Here is a 20,215-nt window from a genome sequence, read left to right as displayed (position 1 = left end):
TGATAACGCAGCGATATCGTTACACATTTACGCGTCTCACTTTACCTACCCGACATATATTCCCGTCACCCGTTTGAAAAGACACGGAACTTCATCGGGGAGATTGCAACGTGCCGCGCGCGAACGTCCTCCTTCTCCATAATTACAATTAATATATCCTTTCATAAACTAAGTAGTTTATCTAGGCGCCGCGATATCGCGTGCTTGCGTTCACCGAGGGACGGAAAAAGAGACGGAACTCGGACGAAGAAGAAGTCACGATCGATCGAGCATCTTGAGCGTTACACGACCAGCAGGTCCTCCTTCTGGTAAGGACCGTCCGGCAGTTTCTGATTGAATATGCGGATATTGTGGCAGAGGTAACCCATTGCCTCCATGACCGGCCGGATGATCGCTTGCGTCACCGCCGCCAGAAAATTTCGCATCGCCGCGCACGTGATCTTCCACACGCGCAGACATGGCGCGACGCACCATATATGCTGCAAAGAACAATCAGGCCGGACGAATGAGACTATTTGTCAACGCGAACCGGTGCATGGAAAAGTGCGCCCCTTTTTACTTGCGGTTTTATTCATCTATTCGTGCATTTATATTATATTTATTATTTATTTACATTTGTTTACTCATTCACTCATCTATCTGTTTATTGAGGAGGGCAATGATTTCGGTAGCAAATACGCAAATATCACACCGAATGACTGAAAAAGGAGAATTCCAAATTCTTTTTGGAAGAAGAAGCAAAGAAAAAGAGTGAAATGTACACGGTAACAGTTGTGTTAAAATCGGTCCTTGTTGAAATTTTCGTGTTGAATTTTTAACATACCCGTGTGTTAATTTAACGTGTGTTTACGAGGGCGGTCCAATAAGTACTTAGCCTACAAAAGAAAAACGAAAATTTTGGAAAAGTGGCGATTTATTTCTCAACATAGTCTCCTTTTAGCTCGATACACTTGACCCAGCGATGCTCCAACTTCTTTAACCCACCTGAAAAATACGTTTTCACGAAGTCTGCAAAGGCCTCCGCGGCGGCGTTGACCTCCTCATTCGACTCAAATTTCTGCCCGGCGAGTGACTTTTTCAAGTTTGGAAACAAAAAAAAGTCGCACGGGGCCAAATCTGGAGAATACGGTGGATGGGGCAGCAGTTCGTAGTCCAATTCGACCAATTTGGCCGAATGAGGAGGTCATCGCCGCCACTGAGGCCTACTTTGCAGACTTCGAGAAAACGTATTTTTCAGATGAGTTAAAGAAGTTGGAGCATCGCTGGGTCAAGTGTATCGAGCTAAAAGGAGAAATAAATCGCCACGTTTCCAAAATTTTCGTTTTTCTTTTGTAGGCTAAGTACTATATCGGACTGCCCTCGTATGTTATCTCAACATTTTGTCTTGTGTCGATATTCAACGTGTTTAAGTGTAAAATAATACATTTTCTACGATTAATATATTAATGTATTAATTTTGGATTAATTTTGGACATAACGTTTGTGTTACTTTTCAACATATTCACCTTGTGTTAAATTAACATAAAAGTTTGAGCAGACCGTTTGGGACATGTGAAACGTGTTGGGTTTAACAAATTTACATCAAACATTTAAACTTAACAAAACTTTTTTTACTGTGTAGTCATCGCTTTGATCACGAAATTTCCCGTTAAGAGCAAAATTAAAATCATAAATGCGCAGTCTTCCGTCAGGATGCAGATCGGTCCCCCGTCAGGATACAAATAATTAAATCCGCGAGATATCAAACATGGCTGTTATATGTTCACTCGTGTTACATTGAAATATCAAATTCACGCGGCGGCGGCGCGGTCATCAAACATTCAATTCGATCGCGAAATCCTGCAACTCCCCGATTGTAACTTTATTCCATTCGGAAACGATATGGGCTCGTTATAGACCGCGGGTGGACACCTGACATCGATCGGGGACGCGCGACAGGAACCGGGGGAGGAAGGGGGTTATCGACTCACCTGAAACGCGAGACAGGCGAACGTGAAACCCAAACAAAGGGCGAGCAGAGGCGCCACGAGGACGGAGAGGAGCACGTAACAGCATCCTCTGGAGAGCCGGAAGCAATGGCCGCTGAGCCGCCAGGCGCACTCGGGGCTGCGGATGCCTTCCGGTTCGCCGATCACATCGTCCCACATCACCTGCGTGCGTACGACGTTCGCGATACATCGTCGCGTAACAGTGATTATAATAATAATACGCGCGACGTTGGGAAATCGCGCTCGCCCGTGTTAATCGATCGATGTGTGCACGGTGCGTGCGAATTATCGAAACGAGGATCGTCCGAGTGAGTGAAAGACGGCCGCTTTCGTCACACGTGGCACAGGATGGAGAGGGAAAAAAAGCAATGAGTAACACGCAAGTCAGTCTAAAGACCCATTATTCTCTGTCCGCTGATCATCGATCCTTGATTATTTTCGAGGAAATGTGGGTTACGACTAATGTAAGCCTAGCCAGGCAAACTTTTCCTCGATGATCGTGCGCGATAGCCAAAGACAGCTAAAAAAACGAAAAGGATCTTGGAGGTTCTTCGAGCGAAGGAAAATTCAAAAGCAAAACCGAAAGCTCGTCTCTGGCGAGGTGCGACGATTAGAGATACGGTGTTAACATGAGATCGATATTATCGATACTAACATTGAAACGGGTATTTAATCAAGAGTATCGATATAATTAGCGATACCAGTATCAGAATAAAAATATCGATACCGATGCTGATATCGAAATTTAAAGAAACTTAAAAATCAGGGAAGTGTTTGCTTGCACCTGCTTTTAAGGGTTTCGTACGTATAATAATCTTGTCATAAGGTTCTTTTACCTTCTGCATTAAGTTTTCTAGGGTTTGTGATCTGAAAACTTGAAAAAGAATGTGTTAAGACTCCTACATCCTCGCTATGACCGTCTTTGTTTGATGACGTCAGAAGCGAGAAATCGCGTTCCAAAAATTATTGCGATATACGTGGAAATAAAACAATGTACGCACAAAATGACACTCGTGATCGACCCCGCACACTAATAAAAATGTCCGTACGCTTTTCTTCTACTTCAACGACCAATAAATAACTGTAAAGTTAACGCGACAGAAATCACGAAAAAAGATTAGTTTAAAACGTAAGTTGCATGTAACATTGATTTTCATGAAGCAAGAATACATGATATCTTAAAAATCGACTGAGTAACACACTAAAAAAGAAAGATATCGAAGCAAAGTAATAAATAATACACGAACATCGAAAAAAATATCGATATAAAAGTACGCAATATTGAAAGGAAAATATTGATACCAGTATTGTATCAGTAGTATCACAACATTCCTAGCGGTGATTCGACTACGTGATGAAGATGCAGGTCGCGATGGGGCTTGGGATTCGACAGTAGAATCAGTATCCGCCGATTGTGATCGCAAACGCACGATCACGATTGCGAAATTTGCACTACATAGACTGATGTTGATTTTGGCCGTGCCAAAGGGCTGAAGGGTGTGTTGTGCGATCCGGGAACGTAAACATGAGACCGCGAACGGAAGGGGAGGATTGCGTAATTACCGAGAGCGAAACACATGACTGGAAAAGTTCCGAAGCAGCTCGTGTTTCTGCGGTCATTAAAATGCTCCCGCCATTGTTAGCAATGCAAATCTTACGATCTTGTTTTCCTCCCTCTAATTGACTTTTCATATCGAATCGCGGTAAAAGAAAGGCCTTTTTCTTCTTTTCTGAAACTTCAAACTAAAGGCAAGAAGAAAAATGTGCCATTCGCTCTCGTTGACAGGAGAAATCAGATATTATCAGTGAAAAATTGTCGACGCGTTTCCTCACAACGATAAGCGCGAATCGCCGTGGTGCATTGTGTCTATTCTACGTAGATAATTGGCATCGCTTCGCGAACGGATTATTCACGAAGATATTGATTCTATTTATTCGTGAAATCTATTACACGCGTCTACGTGCGCTCACGTGCGGTTAGGCCTACGGGGTGAAACGTGGGAAAAAAAGAATTAGCTTCCAGAGGTAAAAATTAACTGTCTACACGACACGACTGAAATTTCATTAATATAGCTAATTTTTTCTCTCTGTTCCTAATTTTCAGCTCCCCCCCCCCCTCAACTAAATCTCTGATAACTAAATTCCAGTTGTATCATACGAACGCTGCTATTTGGAGCTGATTTCTTTTTTCCGTGCGTTCCAACCAACTTTTCTAATCCTGACTTCGAACGACGGAGTCCCATCTGCGCCTCACTTGCCGTACCTGAAGGTGTTGGTTCAGGCTGTTGGGATCCCGGTCCTCCAACTCGGCGCCGCTTTCGCCCTCTGCGGAGGACTCCGGCTTCTCCATCCCTGGAATACGAAGAGTCGGGCACTTGGGCACGCCGCAGCGGAAGCTGTTCCTGAATCTCGCCAGCATAGTTCCCGCTGCTGCTGTTATATATATCTCTCTCTATCTCTCTCGGTCTCTCTCCCTCTCTCTCTCTCTCTCTCCGTCTACTCTCTCGCCTCGGACGGATCAACGTACGCGAACGGGACGTTCACGAGCCGCCGATTCGCGGCGGCAGACGAGCGTTTCCTGCCTCGCGGCGCGGCACCATCGCGAAAATGACGACTATCGCGAGCCGCGGGGACGTAAGCCGGCACACATATCCATAAGCCATCGATTATCTTCGTTAAATAATAAATCGCGCACTACCCTTCTCCGGTGCGCGAGCGAGCGAGCGAAGAACGACAATCGTTGGCCTCGTCGAGAGAAAGAGAGAGAAGGACGAGGCCGATCAAACGAAGGTGGTGGTGTTACTTAAGTTCTCACGACGCGCTGACCACCGGCCGATCGCGCGACCGTGGTCGAACAGGGGGTAGAATTCGCCTCCGGTTCCTTCGTTCTCTCCCTCCCTCCCTCTCTCTCTCTCTCTCTCTCTCTCTCGTCCCTTCTCTTTTTTTCCTTCTCCGGCTCGTACTACGGCTTGTATTTACGTGTGCCGCAAACCGCTCGGTATAATCGCGGTATCGATTCGGCGAGACGCAACCGAGCTAAACTTTATTCTTCGCCTTGACTCCAACTGTTGCACCAGACTATAGAGCCGAGCCTGATTGTACACGAGGTCGCAGATCTTTTTAGATTCCCGTCGACGTCGTCGGCGGCACGTGGCGCGTCCTTTCGCCTCAGGACCTCTAAGTCGCGCGTACGCGGCGCGTTCCGCGGCAAAATCGATTTTCGACGCGTACGGTATATCCTGCCTTCTCAAGGACGGCTGTTTTTCTCAAACGCGACGGGTGGCGGGCGGCGGGAGGGGTACTTACAGCGTGAGGTACTCGCGGCCCGCGAACCTAGGCAAATTAGAAACGATCTTTTCGAATTTCCGTCACAGAAGTATCAAACAGAGTTAAGGACAATTGTTAGCATAAGGTAAAATTGTGAACACTCAGTCGATGCAATTGACGAGACACGTGTCCTTTGAAGCGCCTACGAACAACTCGAAGATCCGTATTAATAACTGTCACTTGGAACTCGCTTCATATGAGATACTCAGATTTGAATTCAAAGCTAGATCTGAGTTTTCCAGTCGAATCGTACGATTCGTATTTGACATTACATCTGTAAAAGCTGTTCAATTAAAAACTCATATCTAAGGATACGCACGGCACAAACGAAAACGCAAGCAGTAACAGTGCTTCAGCAGTAAGAAAATTGACCAATTCACCGGCGACTTCTTACGGTCGAAGAATAATTGACTGTGATTGTGGTCAATTTTCTTACTGTTTCTTACATTTGCGTTTTTCTGTGTCCCATTCCTTAACTCGGGAATAGTCACCTGGGGTCATTTAAATTTCAATTAAAAGTCACTGTTACCAACAAAATATAGCATATTATCGATTGCTTCATGATTTATTATTATTTAGGAACATTACAAACATAAATTCACTTGCTACTTTTTTTGAAAAAAATGAGGGAAAACCAAAAAAACCTAAGAAACGGAATAAGCACATCCAGTGTTCGTGACTGTTGTGTGTACTTACGTAAAAAAAAAAAAAAGAAAAAAGGCGATTATTCCCGGGTTAAGAAAAAGTACTGATTAAGTGTATCGGTAACTGATAAATGATCAAATTAATTCATGATATTCTGCCAGTTGCACTGACGCAAACTTATCCAACATCATCATTATTGATTGAAATTAATTGAAACATTCATCAGTTACTCTGACGCAGCTAATCAGTACTTTTCCTTAAGGGATGGCCCAAATTCTGAACTCAAATCTGAGCGTCTCATCCGAAACAAGTTTCAAGTAACAACCATTAACACTTTCACAACCGCTGACACCAATGTGGTGTCATGGGCAGGCCAGTCGTTGTATGCCGGTGACACTCATGTGGTGTCATTGGTAGGCCAGTCGTTATTTGCCGGTGACACTCACGTGGTACCATTGATAGGCCAGTCGCTATTTGCCGGTGATTTCCACGTGGTACCAGTGGCAAGCCACTTGCAAAACTTTTCTTAGCACGTCATAATAATGTTAATTGTTTCATGAATTTAGGTAAAGTTTTTTCTTCCAAAATATTGCAGGCCACTGGCGACGTTTCACTGCGCTAACATGCGGTTGTGAAAGTGTTAATACGGGCCCTTTAGACTTCTACGTGTACAAGCTGACGAAATAAGTCCCGGGGGACAGAAATATGAAGGTATATCTACCTTCTAAGGTACAGAAATATTTTCCTCGTTTCACGATCGAGCGTCCGGCGTGCATTAATTTCTAGAGCGTGACTCTGAGGGAACGAGGGAAACGAGCCGCGCATTGTGTCTCCCGCGCTCCTTCGAGACGAGGGGAAGAGACCGTCACGCGCGTTTGCCTTCCGATAAGGGTGGAAATTTCTTACGCGGCGGACCGGCAAAGGGTTGAGTAAGTATATATTAAGGGGTATAGAAGCAAGACGGCGGCTCGTGAGAGCGGAATCGAATTCTACGCAGGAAAGAAATCGCGCGGTACACATAAACACACACACACATACACGCGCGCGAGTGTGTGGCGACTTTGCCCTACTTCTTGCTTGGAGAAGCTTAGATCCTATCCGTCCCCGTAAAAACCCGACGCCGCAGGCTTCATGACGTTTCGCGCGACTATCGACTATTCGCGGGAATTTACATGCGTGTATGTGTGTGTGTGTGTGCGGGACCCCACGGTTGACCGTCTTCCGCGAAGCCGGTGTGTGCAAACTATTTCCGGTACAAACTATAAGCGGTGGACGCTCGTAAAAAGAAATGGCGCGACGCGAACCTCGCCAAGGGCCGGCGGAAAGTACGAGTGCGATACGCAGTTTGACGGCCGCGATTAATAATTCAACGACGGTTTTGCACGACGCGCAACTATGTGTCCAACAGAGAGCTCAAAGTGGAGCCTCCCGCGATCGAATTACCTCCATTCCCGGCGTTATTAATATTTCACTCGACTCTATTCCTCGCAGCGCGCGGTCGCGCTTCAATCATTGCCGACGTGTTACGAGAAGAAAAAAAATATCGCGACTGTTTACGCGCTGCCGGCGGACATGTTCGTTCGCCGACCATCTCGAGCGTCTCCGGGCGAGGGTGGGCGCTCTCGCGCGAGGGGGGTGCCTCGAACGCGAAGACGAAACGCGAAAGTCGAAGCGGACGGAGCGGCTTCGGCTTCCGACAATCGACTCGTCGACGGCAATACTCACTCGGTTCGCCGTTCGCCACCCTGGAGCCCCTTATTTTGCCAGTTGCTGCGGACACGACGCGACAGAAGCCTCCGCCAATTCCTTATTGCGCTCGCGTCGCTTTACTTCGCGGGAGTATTCGTAGTATACTTAGGTACAACGCGATCCAGGTCTAAGGGAGGGTGGGGGAATCTAATCCACGGATTCTAACGCGAAGAGAAGTGGACAGCGGTCAGCGCGGCTGCGCACTGGGAGCCCCGGGGGGTTTCAACCTCGTCGCGCTTCCCGGGGTGCAACCACCCCGGAAAACGAAAGTGAACGGCCCGCCGGCGGAGCGACGTAACACCCACCCCCTCTCCCCGTCGTCGTCGGTTTTCCCGCGGGAGACCGTCTCCCGACGGTAATCCCGACGAAAATGCGACGGCAATCGCGATATCGAGGGGAAGAAATTACTCGCAAGGGGGTGCTGGGGTGAAATCTCTCGCGGACTGTTAATTAATCGTTACCATTGTTATCATTGATTAATCAACTATGTCGAATGCCACCCCCTTTTGACCGATAATTGGACGTCGGGTCGGACACGTCACGAATGCGACATAAATGAGTGACAATTAGTTCATTTGTTAAGAATTTAAATTATAGATGGACGCTGCTTGATATATTCATCGCATTCATTAAAAAGCAGTCTACACCGGCAGTATCTAAGTAGTCTACCCTATTCGTTGATGATCAATGCGATTTATTTATATGTTTACGCATGTATAGTAATACACTTTGTTGAAGCACTTATCAATTCGAGGTCCAACGATGTCCAGTAGCCGAGTTCACCGTCGCTGCGCTCCGGCAGTCCAGCCCGCGTTGATTGCACTAATTTCATTCGCAACGCGATTGATGCACATATTCATATTCTTTGCTAATAGGAGATAAACCCTTTGGTATATCGTAATAAAGAAAATAAAATCAAAGAAGAAAAGGAGAAAATGAGAAAAAGTGTAAAGAAACTTCAATCGATCGATAATAAAATCAGATCAAATCAAGTTGACATGAAGATGTTTAACGAACATTAAGAACTCGGAGAAAAATATTTGACCCTTTTACTTTCTCCACAAATATTCACGAATAATAGAGCGATCTCCGTAGTTGTTCCGAGCAATGCGCTTCGTTTCGACAACACGTCCACACATATGCAAAAGCCGACATGCAATTCTACGAGTGAAGTATCAATAAACCGCATTGATTCCAACGAGACATCGCTACTAAACAAACCTACCGCTTGAAATCTTTCGTCATGCACTTTTTCTTACTCACCGTACGCCTCGAAGTCGGGGTCGGCCACGCTATCTGCAACAGAAAATGTAGTTTCGCCATTTAGATTTGGTTAGACTCGATTTAACGAACGAGTGCGCGAACGAGCGATACGAATCGATTAGCTGTTCACGATTGAGATACAAATGGCTTTAATGACCACATCTCGGCTTTCGAGCGCGAACGGTTAAGCGGAGAAGTGTAACGAGCACATCAACGTACCTTCCAGCCGACCCCGCTCAGCCCGAACCGGATCCTCCGGTACAGCATTCTATATCTGTCAGATCTGAAACAAAAAATAATTTTCTTCTTTAGTTAAGACGGTAGAGAAATTATTCACCGTATAGACGGGTGAAAGATGCTACTTAAGAGTATTTCAATTCTAATCCAACATGAAAAGGAACGTGCGTTAGCCATCCTTTGAATATCACGTTGTCTCCAGTTGTGAGGAACGAGATATTATATTATTAGTGCGTGTATAGTCTCGGCAAATCCCACACATACAGTTATCAAGATACATTATTGGAATTTCTGACCATTACCAACAGATGGAGTCGGCGGTACACAAACTTGATACGCGCTCGCGGTTTTACCAACGGATCGCGTGAGGCAATCGATTGATCGCGCGGATATAAAATCCAAATCTACCAACATATATTTTCCTCTTTTACTCATCATCCCGTTTACTTTCTTCCCATGAGATTAGATACTTATGACGAAGGTCGACGTGTGAATTTTCTGAAATTCTAACAAAGACTTGGCACTGGAAATTCCTCTCCTTTTCAAATCCATTGATTTGTTTATTTATTTAGCCGGAATATCAAATATACTTGATTAACACAATGCGCGATACCGAGACGAGAAAATTAAATTGGAGGAGCGATTACGATACGAAGGAGATTAGCCGAAGCACGCTTTCGTCCCGTCGCTGTCGATCCCGAGTCAGAGAACCGTCGAGAGTGGTGAAACATGAAAAAACGCCGGACAAAGCCAGCAGCCCGTCTGCAGATGACGGGACAAGCCCGTGGGGGCGCATGAATGGAGGTATGACGTGTAGTACCGTAATGGACATTCCGGCGCGGTGGCTCAAATCGGGCCTAGTGTCCAGTTGCGTAAGCGTAGTCACGACAGACGTCCCGTCACGATCCATAACGGGCCGTACTTTTACCGCTCGTAGGTGGAAAAGTGCTGTACAATCACCTCGTCCCTATGATTTCCGAGCGCGCCTAGTTGCGAGAGCGAATTCGTAACCAACGTTGCATTGCGCCTCGCCGGCTCGTACGCGCGCAATTCGCCTGCGATTTACAGCTTCATTCGACGTGACCTGCCCGACACCGAATTTCGCACGTTGCTCTTTATTTCCGACACGTCCAGTCATTTTTGCCACTCCAATATCGAAAATTGGCTTCTTTGGTAGGTAATCGTTTTAATTGAAGCGCGACCCGAGTTTCAAGAAAAATTCATCAGATTCCTCGGAAGTCCGGTGATTGAGATAATTTAAGATAATCGGATTAAAAGTTTCATACATTTCTAGCTAATGAGAAGAATTAAACAAAGATAAAATATCTAAAATGCGAAATAACGAAATTTCAATTTTAATAGATTTTGATACTTCACACACCACACACACACACACACACACACACACACACACACACACACACACACACACACACACACACAGAGAGAGAGAGAGAGAGAGAGAGAGAGAGAAGTAAATAACGAAGTTAATTGAAGAATTCCAATAAAATTAAAATTTTCGTAGGTTTCTGTATGCTTTACAAAATTTAATACCAAAATTAATTTCAAAAATATTATCAATGTTTGAAAGACAATTAAAATTGATTTCGCTAATTTTATAAGCTAGAATTCCTTTCTATAAAAAGTTAACAAATATATCGAAGAATATCGAAATATTGATTCTGCAATGTTAATTGGCCATCTCGAAATTCTTCATTTCGTTACTTCGTTGCTTACGACTATCATCATGTAGGTTACGTATTTTGACAGTAACAGAGATGTCATTTTCTCGTCAATGAATTTTAGTCTGGTGCTTATTTAGTTACACAAACTAAAATTTTTACCGTGTAATATACTACAAATAAATTATCCTACAATATTGCTTGTTAATTGATTGATTAATTAATAATTATAATATAATTAAATGATAATTAATGAACCAAATTGATTTACTGGTAATATTTTATTGATATTTGATTTATTAAGTTGATAAATTGATCTAAATTGGCATTATGGCAATATAAATAGATTATTTGACTGATTATATTCGATATATGATTTAAAATATTTAAATCATCTTATTTCAAATTTAAATAGATCGACAATTTCAATTTCTTTTTCAGTTATAAATTACTTCGAACACTTCTCTTTAGCTTCAATAGTAAAAAAAAGCCGTAAAATTAATTGGTTAATAAAAATGAAAAGAAAAAATAGGTTAAAAAAGTAAACTATATGTCATGATAATTTACGGTTATTTATTGGTTGATTACAGCGAAAAAGAAGTATTTGGAACATTTTACAAATATGCTATGTGAATCGATTATAAGTATCATTTTATGAATATATCTTTTTATTTCAACGTACACTACAAAAATGAGAAAAGAAAAAAATATGGAAGGCGCGCACTGCGTGCTAGTCTATAAAGATTTTAATTCTGCTTTGAACTTTTAACTCAATTTCGTCATTTACCTTCATAAAATTGCAAAAATCTATGAGAAACCTAAATTTTTTTAATTTCATTATTTTAATTGGCGGTTTTTGGATTACGAGTTAAATTTTCCTTGCAGCGAACGCTAAAAAAAGGGTAACAAGATCAGTCTGTAAAACTATAAATCCGTAGAGTATATAAACTCCTCAACGGGACGTTGATTTTAAATTTAAAACAATTACAAAATACCATTCAGCTTATACGTACTCGCTTTACATATTCGTACTTTTACTCTTAGGGCGTGCTCAACCCTGATGTATATAAATAGAGAACTAAAAATAGCAGCTTTAAAGATATGCGGTTAGGTATCTCTCCCGCTGCCCTATCTGGTAGAGGCCCTGAAATCTCCATTTTCTTACGTCATCCCCATAGCCGCTGAGTCACACCGCTCTATCACTCCCCATGGAGCATCATAAACATTCGCCACCCTCCCTCACGGTTATCTGGTAAATCTCATTTTCGAAATAACGTTCGGCGCAGGAGCGCCAAGTGTACAAATTGCTCGAAAACCATACGTCAACGGTTATCCTCGCGTGTAAACAACCACACAGGAAACAACGGCAGTCCTCATCGAAATCATTCGATATTTTCGGTGACGAATTGATTTTCAAATAATACAAAACCAATCTTCGTTAGAAAATTAATTTTTTGAGAACGAAGATGCGTTAGCGCGTTTCTTCGGCGTAGAAAATCAATTTCAAACGATTTCCACTTTAATTTTAGGCATTCATTTCGTAACTGAAGAGGGTTTCCGTTAGTTGTAGATAATAATGTTAATAATAATAATATAGATTGATATAGAAACTTTTTCTCGCAGGACACATATGTTAATAATCGATCAAATACTTTGTTCACAGCTTGTGAACGCTTGTTTAATATTTAATGTTTATGAGAAGAGACTTTGAAACCACATCCTAATAATAATAATAATGATATCCGTAAACTTTCTATCTGAAAAGCTTACTTCTTAAAATTCGGTTCTCTTCGACGCGAAATCGACGCCTCGAGACGCTCATCATGGACTCTCATGTTTACGTCCTCGAGATCGAACCAAATGCTCTCTCAAACAAGGTTCGCTTGTTCGCGTTTAAATAAATAGTAAATAAAAAGCAGCAAGACGAATCGAGATGGTTTCGTGGCGCGTTTCGTTACTCGCTGTCGACCGTATCAACATATAATTTCTCGTTATGAAACGAAAATTTACAAATACAAGGCCGCCCTGTGCGATTATCACAAGCAAAGGAATTAACGTGATCGCAGTCACGACGGCCCTTTCAATTCTCTCGATCGCGAGACGACGACGACTACGACGGCGGCGGCGAACGACCGATATATAAAACGTGTAATTCAAGATTTCCCATGGATCGATTCGTGCCGCGATCGGATCTGAATTGCGTCAATATGCAACGTTGCGGCATTGCATAACGATCCGTAATACGGCATAACTCCGCGTATCGCGAGCGCACACGCCCGTTGCATTCGCGATCGCGATATTTTCCATTTCACGTAGTTATCGAGACATATATCACGATATTATCGACGTGTTGCGAAGCACTCTTGGCTCTCCGACGCTCGACATGGTGATCCAACGTGTTGCTGTTACGTGACCGCTGTAAGAATTATTATTAGTCGGTCAATACCGAAGACCAGTAAGAAAGAAATACAAACTGAGAATCTGTTTCTTATGGACGCGAGCCCGAGATTTTATGTTACGTCGTTATCGATGAGAGAAATTCCTATTTCCTAGGTAAATCTCTCAATAACATTTTCAATGAAATGGCATACGGTAGTTTCGAATTTTTATTAGTCAAAATAAGCATCGTTTCAGCTCCGACGCGCGCCCTTCCTTCATCTTTTCTCCAAAATCTTTCGATTACCTCTTTGGAAAATTCAAGTCGATCTGTTTACTTGAAACGACGGTTAACGAACGACGAAGTTTTTCTTCCTACCGAGTTAGTTCGTAAACACAGAGATACAATGCGTATATCTACGAATAATGTTTGTTGGAGAGGAGACTCGAACGTAAGCGATATAAAAGGCCCGGATCGAACGTTCAGACTATGTTGGGTACCCGAAAGTCTCGCCGTTAACATCGTTCTCGCGTTCCTCTTTCTCTCGGCTGTTTCGGTCTCGCACTACCCTTCTTCGAATCGTGCTCTGATAACAGGACAATCTTTTGCGGGCCATACGTCTTCCTTCCTCCACGAAACGGACGCGGGAACGAGCAATATATCGTGGACAAACTGAAACTTAGCAGCACGTTGGATCGGCAGCCCGAAGAATGATTCGTAGAACAAGGTACGAGACTTTACAGTTTTGCTCTTACGCCTCCGAATAATTACGATCGCTCATTTATTAAACTACAATGAAGATACGATGATATAAAATTTATTAAACTACAATGAAGATACGATGATATCGATACAAGAATCATGGATTTGCCGTTTTAATCGATTTTATTACGCGGGAGGAACGTATCAACACCCTCGTCAATCGACGGCCTCGATCGCGAGAGGTGTCCGCCGAGGAGTCTAACGCGAACGTGTAAACGTGTAAGTTCGATGCGTCGAATTTAACGCGGATTTCTCGCAACGATGAATCGCCGATTACCGGGTGTTTGACCTCTAGGAACATGGTCAACGGTATATAGAATCTGTTGTCGGGACGATTAAAGCGTGTGTGTATATTATTATTATGGAACAGTCCTTTTTTCCTCAAGTTTAAATTTCCCAACAATTTGCCGATAGAACGACTGGATAACTTCCTAATTTTAATAATGTTCCGTCCGTATAATTCTCTCTCGAAATATTAATCCATATTAATTAATTATTAATTATATATTAATAAATTTTATTAATCCAACGCAAACTTGGGGTGTACGATAACAAAAAGTAATCAATTATACATTGTTACTTTGTATGTATCTAGATTGCATATTTTTAGATTATTAGATATATATCGCGTTCTTCCTCTCATTTCCAAATTACGAAGTATGAGAGCAATCAGTGGCGACGACGACACGTGCACGTCTTGCCATCTCTACAACGTGGAGAATCGATTTCTACCGACAAACCCGCCAATTCCAATCGTGATCTCTCGGATGTCGACGTTTCAGATTTAAAAGCAAGGTAAAAACTGAAGTGTTTCTAAGGAACACGAACAACGTCCCAAGTAGTTCTGTCAAGCGAGCCGAGAGAGAATGCGTGCAACCGAAGAATGAGTTCGAAGAGTTGGGGTCAGACGAAAAATACAAATTGAGTAATACGCGCAGTGATACGGAGAGTGCGAGTGAAGAAGATAAAGAAAACTGGAGAACTTTGAAGAAGGGGATGAAGCACATGAAAATCACGAAAAAACTGTCGAACCGCTCAAGGAAGCAATCATCGATGAAAGGTATGAAACAAGCTAGCAGTGCGAAAGTCCTTAAGACACAAAAGAAGAGATCGAAACTGCGAAACATACGCTCTTTATTCCCAACGTTTCTATTTGTATCGCCTTCTAAAGCAGTCGAAAGCTCTCGGAAGAGCATTTACGATACACGCCGATTCGTGCGACGCGCGTTGAACTTGATTCGCCCGATACGTCGAATCGGCCTGTTTTCTCTCTTTCTTACAAATCGCTTCTTATAATAATCATACTAACAACAATAATCTTGTGTTTCAAGGTCGATTGCCATCGACATCATCATCGTCGAAGTCGTCGAGCCCGTCCTCATCGTCGACATCATCGTCCTCGTCATCATCGAAGCGATCGACTTCTTCGAGATCGTCGTCGTCATCGACGCGATCGACTTCTTCAAGAATGTCGTTGACGGGGTCGTCATCGGCGTCATCCTCATCGTCGTCATCGTATGGGCTCTATTGCCCCCATTGTTACAATAAGCACGACAGAGAAAGTTATAGCGACAGTAGTACCGAAGAATCTTGTAGCTGCAGTAGCGACGACGAAAGTTAAACAAGACACAAAAGGCAATTTTGAGGTGAAAGCTTCATTTAGCATCATTTAATTATCACGACACATCACTGTCATTTTTATTGCAAACGTAAATTTACTATTTATATGAATTAATAAAATAATCAATTATTTATTAATTCATTATAAAATAATAAATCGAACATTCCGTCTTATAAATATTGCAGAGTAATAAATATTTTATGGATATATGAATGGATAAAACGGTATTTTATTTCATCCGTGAAATATTTATTATTTCGTGATATTCGCATGTATTTTATATGAGATGTTCATATACTATATTTTATATTTATATATTGTTACGCGCGTACGCGAAGGTCGCGATCAATTATACGTTATAGACAGCTTGAAGAGCTGTGCTCTACAGACCGCGATGAACAAACCTGGAGATAAACTGTGCATCCAGGCCCGCTTTAGACTCTGTAATTAATGATAGCATTCTGTTCGCGGGAAAACATTGAAGAGTCAAAAAATTACACTCCTAAAGCACAATGAGCATATCAGTAATATCTACTAGTTCTGATTTGTCGCGTCTAGATGTGCGCGCATTAATATGTGTATAATCGTATCGCTTCGGAAATGTCCGTTTTTATTACTTCAAATCGTCAATTGCTTGATTTAGTCTCCATGGTTGATGCCGCGTCCTTTATGGATCTGTTTGATGTTTCGTAAACGTTCCAATTCGTTTCTCCGTTCGGAGAGGTACGACCTGAAGGCGACTTTTAGGTCGTACTTGAAGAAGTGCAAACTGGAGTGTTTACGAAACGCTGGAAACAAATCTGTAAAGAGCACTGATCCGGAAACCGAATACAGCATTTCATCACAAAAGCGAAAGCCTAAATTGTAAGATTAGCAATTAATACGTCGCGCAGTCTCTTCGAATTCCAGTTCTACGGTTCGAGAGGTTGTATTAACTCCAGTGCAAATTAGACTACACTGTCGTTTTAACAAACAAGGTTTAAACAAACTGTGTATTTATAACTGTGTATTTATAACTGTATATTTATGACAGAATAAGTTGTACAATTGTGATATTTCCCGGAACGATGTAAGGGATTTTAAAATAATGAACAATAAAATCTTTTCTTTTTCGATAAGAAGTTGCGTCTTTAATTTAGCTGTAAGATTAATCGCATCGACGATTCTCTTTCACGCGTGGCGAAATTAGATCCGATTTCCGTTCCGTTATTCTTCCCCCGCAAAGCCACCGGTGAATTTCGCAAATTGGAAAATTAGAATCTAAAGTGAAGAAGACCCGAATAAATCGATCCGCTGATCGAGAGCGAGCGAAGCCGCCGTTGGCCGGGATCGTCGCGCGAAATCAAAATGGATTTTCGCGCCGGGAGCGGTCGACGTGGACGCGCGTACTGTACGTTTACGTGGAGAGGACGCAGCTGGAATGCACGGTTACGCAACGCAGATAAAATCGAAATAAGAGATTACCTCGCGGATGAGACGGCCACTGAAATCCCGCAATGACATGCAAATATTTAGATAAGATTGTCTACCCGCCTGTGTAACGGTGCTTGTGCGCGCGCGCGCGCGTGTGTGTGTGCGAGGTATCCTTACGCCCGCGTCTGCATGTGCGCGTGTATACATGGGAAGTACCATTATCGTGCGAATAATGAGGCATGGGCGGTACACTCGTGCTGATCTATTTTAGCACGCAGAAATAGCACCTTGCAATTGCAAAAGGCAATGCAGATAGGCAAGGCTGCACACCTCTAGGAGGAAATCGCGTTTTTTATCAGATAAAATCTATACTCCCGCCGATCTCACGTTTTCTAAAATTAGTTACGAAGAGAAGATTACAGAGAGAGAGATAGCCGGTGAGCGACTGTCGATTCCGCAAATAATCACTCATCCCGTCGTACTGTTGCAGGTAAAAAAAACAATTCGCATCCCTCGTCTTCTTGGAATTATCTTACACGAAAAAGGAAAAGTTTGCTGCTGCGTTCTATTTAATATATTAATACGAACGAACAATATATTTACGTTTAAATAGAACATACTTCGGAGCGGTATCTACTTTATAATAATTTATTCCGAGAAAAATGTGAGATACAAATTATTGTGAGACACAATTATAATTCTCTTACTCCCACTCCAAGTGTAACATTGAAGAGAACAAAAAAACGGATCGTTTTATATTTTCGAAAGAAAAAAAGTTCGGTCGTGTTATCTGATTGTGGTGAAGAAGTAAGAGATAGATGCAAGAGATCGTTTGTCGGCGCGCGTAAAATGTGGCCGAATGCGAGAACAGGGGCGGAAGAGCGCGGGGTCTGAAAGGCGCGCAAAGAACGGCCGTGTTTTCCTCGAGGCAGCGCGTTTATCCGCTTGGCACTGAAAAGCCGGCGGGAAGGCGGGAATACCGGCGGGAAAGTCTGCGCGCTCGCGTACAGCCGGTCACGTGCGCCTGTGCAACGTGCCGGCTGTTCTTAGGTTCACGGCCCGGCTCTACCTTGCCACTGCAACTAGAAGTTGTGACATAATAGGCTTCGCCAATCACCTACACCGCGTTCGCGCTAACTGCGCGATTCGAGCGCGCGCGAATCCCCGTCGATTCGCGCGTTAACGCCTACGAAAAATTTCATTTAATTAATTTCAATTCAAATCGATAGATGTGTGTGAAATTTATAAATAACAGAGCAGCAAGATGTACAAATAGTTAATTTCAGTTAAAAATCGCGCGATAAAGATGCGTGGTGCTTATTAATGTGTGAATTCATTTATCTATTCGCGTGTGAATTTTCGGGAATAAAACGAAATACCAACGCGATACTCCGTGGAAATGTTAATGCTGTTTTTTTCCGGAAGAGGTCTGCTACTCCTCAAGATCCTTCGACAACTTTTGTATCGGCAAGAAAATAATTTGGTTATACCAGCTAAATTTTATTGCTGTCGCAACGACGTCTTTGCTATAACAAAATGATTTTTTCCGTGTGACAAATCTTTCTACTGTCTTTCTACTTTCTACTGTTACAATTTGCTGCTCCGGCAAAATTGGTTTCTTCTGTGTGGCGGTGCCTCTTCCGATACACTTAGATTTCAGTGAGAACGACACAAAAAGGGCGGTTCTCGAGCGAAAAATCGCGAGGAATCGCGCGAGGAGGAGAGCGGCGCACTCGATGCCGAATCTAGGACGTGGAAAGTAACTGTTTATATTAACATTACCTTTTTTTTCTCGATGACGCAAGCGCATCGTCGAAGGCTTCGCGGGTAATAAAAATGTTCCCGCGTTTTATGGGGCGGTGAATTTTCTCGGCGATTACACGGCATCGCCGCCGCCGCCGCCGTCGCCGCGTGCACCAGGATAATGAGAATTAATTTTAGATCCAGCTTCGCCGGCGAATATTTCTGTCGCTAGTTTTACCGTTAACGATAATTTAGCTCGTTGCGCGGCCGCATTATTACGACACCTCTCGCGCCAACCGAGCCGGCCGGAGAATTAAAGTTAGGTAAGACAAACTCCGCCAAAGGTCTCCGTCCAGTTACATTATTCGGAATCCAAGTGGGAGCACTCACTGCTAGGATAATGGCAATGCTCGCGGCATACAATTAGTGTCTTAGTTACGATATTACACACATATCATCCCGGCTCCGACGTCTTCGACGAGCTCGACGCGTCGAGTCGAATCGCGAAAGCGCAATGAAACGCCGTTACAGTTAAAAAATCCCGTCCAGTTGAAAAGTTTCGGCATTTTCGGGTCGAAATGAAAAATCCAAGTGCCTCGCGATTCTTGATCGGAGAATTAAAATTACTGATTATCGGCCGATTTTGATAAAAGAAAAAATAAATATTTCTCTTTCTTGATTTTGTATTTGTTCCTCCACGCGTTCTTCGTTCGCAAGCTACGCGGAGAAAAATATTTCGCTGGCACAGCAAATGGGGACAGCAAGAGAATTTATTACGCGGAAAAAATAATTTTGCCGTTGTAACAAAACGTGGCGACAACGATGAAATTTAACTGGCACAATTATTTTGCTATCTATATATCCAGCAAACAGCAATTAACACAGTGTGTAACAGCAATTAATACTTTCAACAAACCTCTTTACTTTCCAAACAAATTTTTTTGCTGCCCCAGCAGTAACTAACAATTTGCTGCGCAGAATATTTTTCTCCGCGTACCTATAAAATACTCTCCGAAAAATAGTGATGCACAAATATATGTTCGTTCAACTCGAAAGCACCGGAACCGGAAGGCATTGCCGACGTCTTCCATCTACGTGACTGTCAAGCGCCAAGCGGTTTCCCGTATCCGGTGATTCCTTCTTTCTCCCGTCTGTCTTTACGCTTCGTTTCGCTCTTTGCTTGATTTTCGACGAGAACTCGAGAAATCGAGATCCCGACGGCATCGTACGAATTCGTCACGAGCCGCGTCAACGTCGCCGCTAATTACATTGACCATGAAACACGGCCCGCTGAGCGGTATTTCGCGGGACGATCATTTATTTCGGACCCGGCGGAATTCCTTCGCGGAATTCGCCCGCGAGGCTCTCCCGGAGCGGATTTACACGCGCGTCCGTCAGTGCGCGAGAC

General features: G+C 43.2%; 1 protein-coding gene across 1 annotated transcript; it reads right to left on the bottom strand.

Annotated features, from left to right (window-relative positions):
- Nucleotides 1-281: 281 nt before the first annotated feature.
- Nucleotides 282-4,407, bottom strand: LOC106746609 (caveolin-3-like). The gene is made up of 3 exons (XM_014623368.1): nucleotides 4,252-4,407; nucleotides 1,971-2,150; nucleotides 282-479 (listed from the first exon to the last, which is right to left on the bottom strand). Exons 1-3 carry the CDS (start codon nucleotides 4,405-4,407, stop codon nucleotides 282-284), a joined length of 534 nt encoding a protein of 177 aa, XP_014478854.1.
- Between the last annotated feature and the right edge of the window lie 15,808 nt (nucleotides 4,408-20,215).

Source organism: Dinoponera quadriceps, unplaced genomic scaffold, assembly GCF_001313825.1.
Source record: "Dinoponera quadriceps isolate SergipeBrazil2010 unplaced genomic scaffold, ASM131382v1 scaffold2001, whole genome shotgun sequence".
NCBI lineage: Eukaryota > Metazoa > Arthropoda > Insecta > Hymenoptera > Formicidae > Dinoponera > Dinoponera quadriceps.
This window is presented reverse-complemented; position numbering and strand designations above follow the sequence as displayed.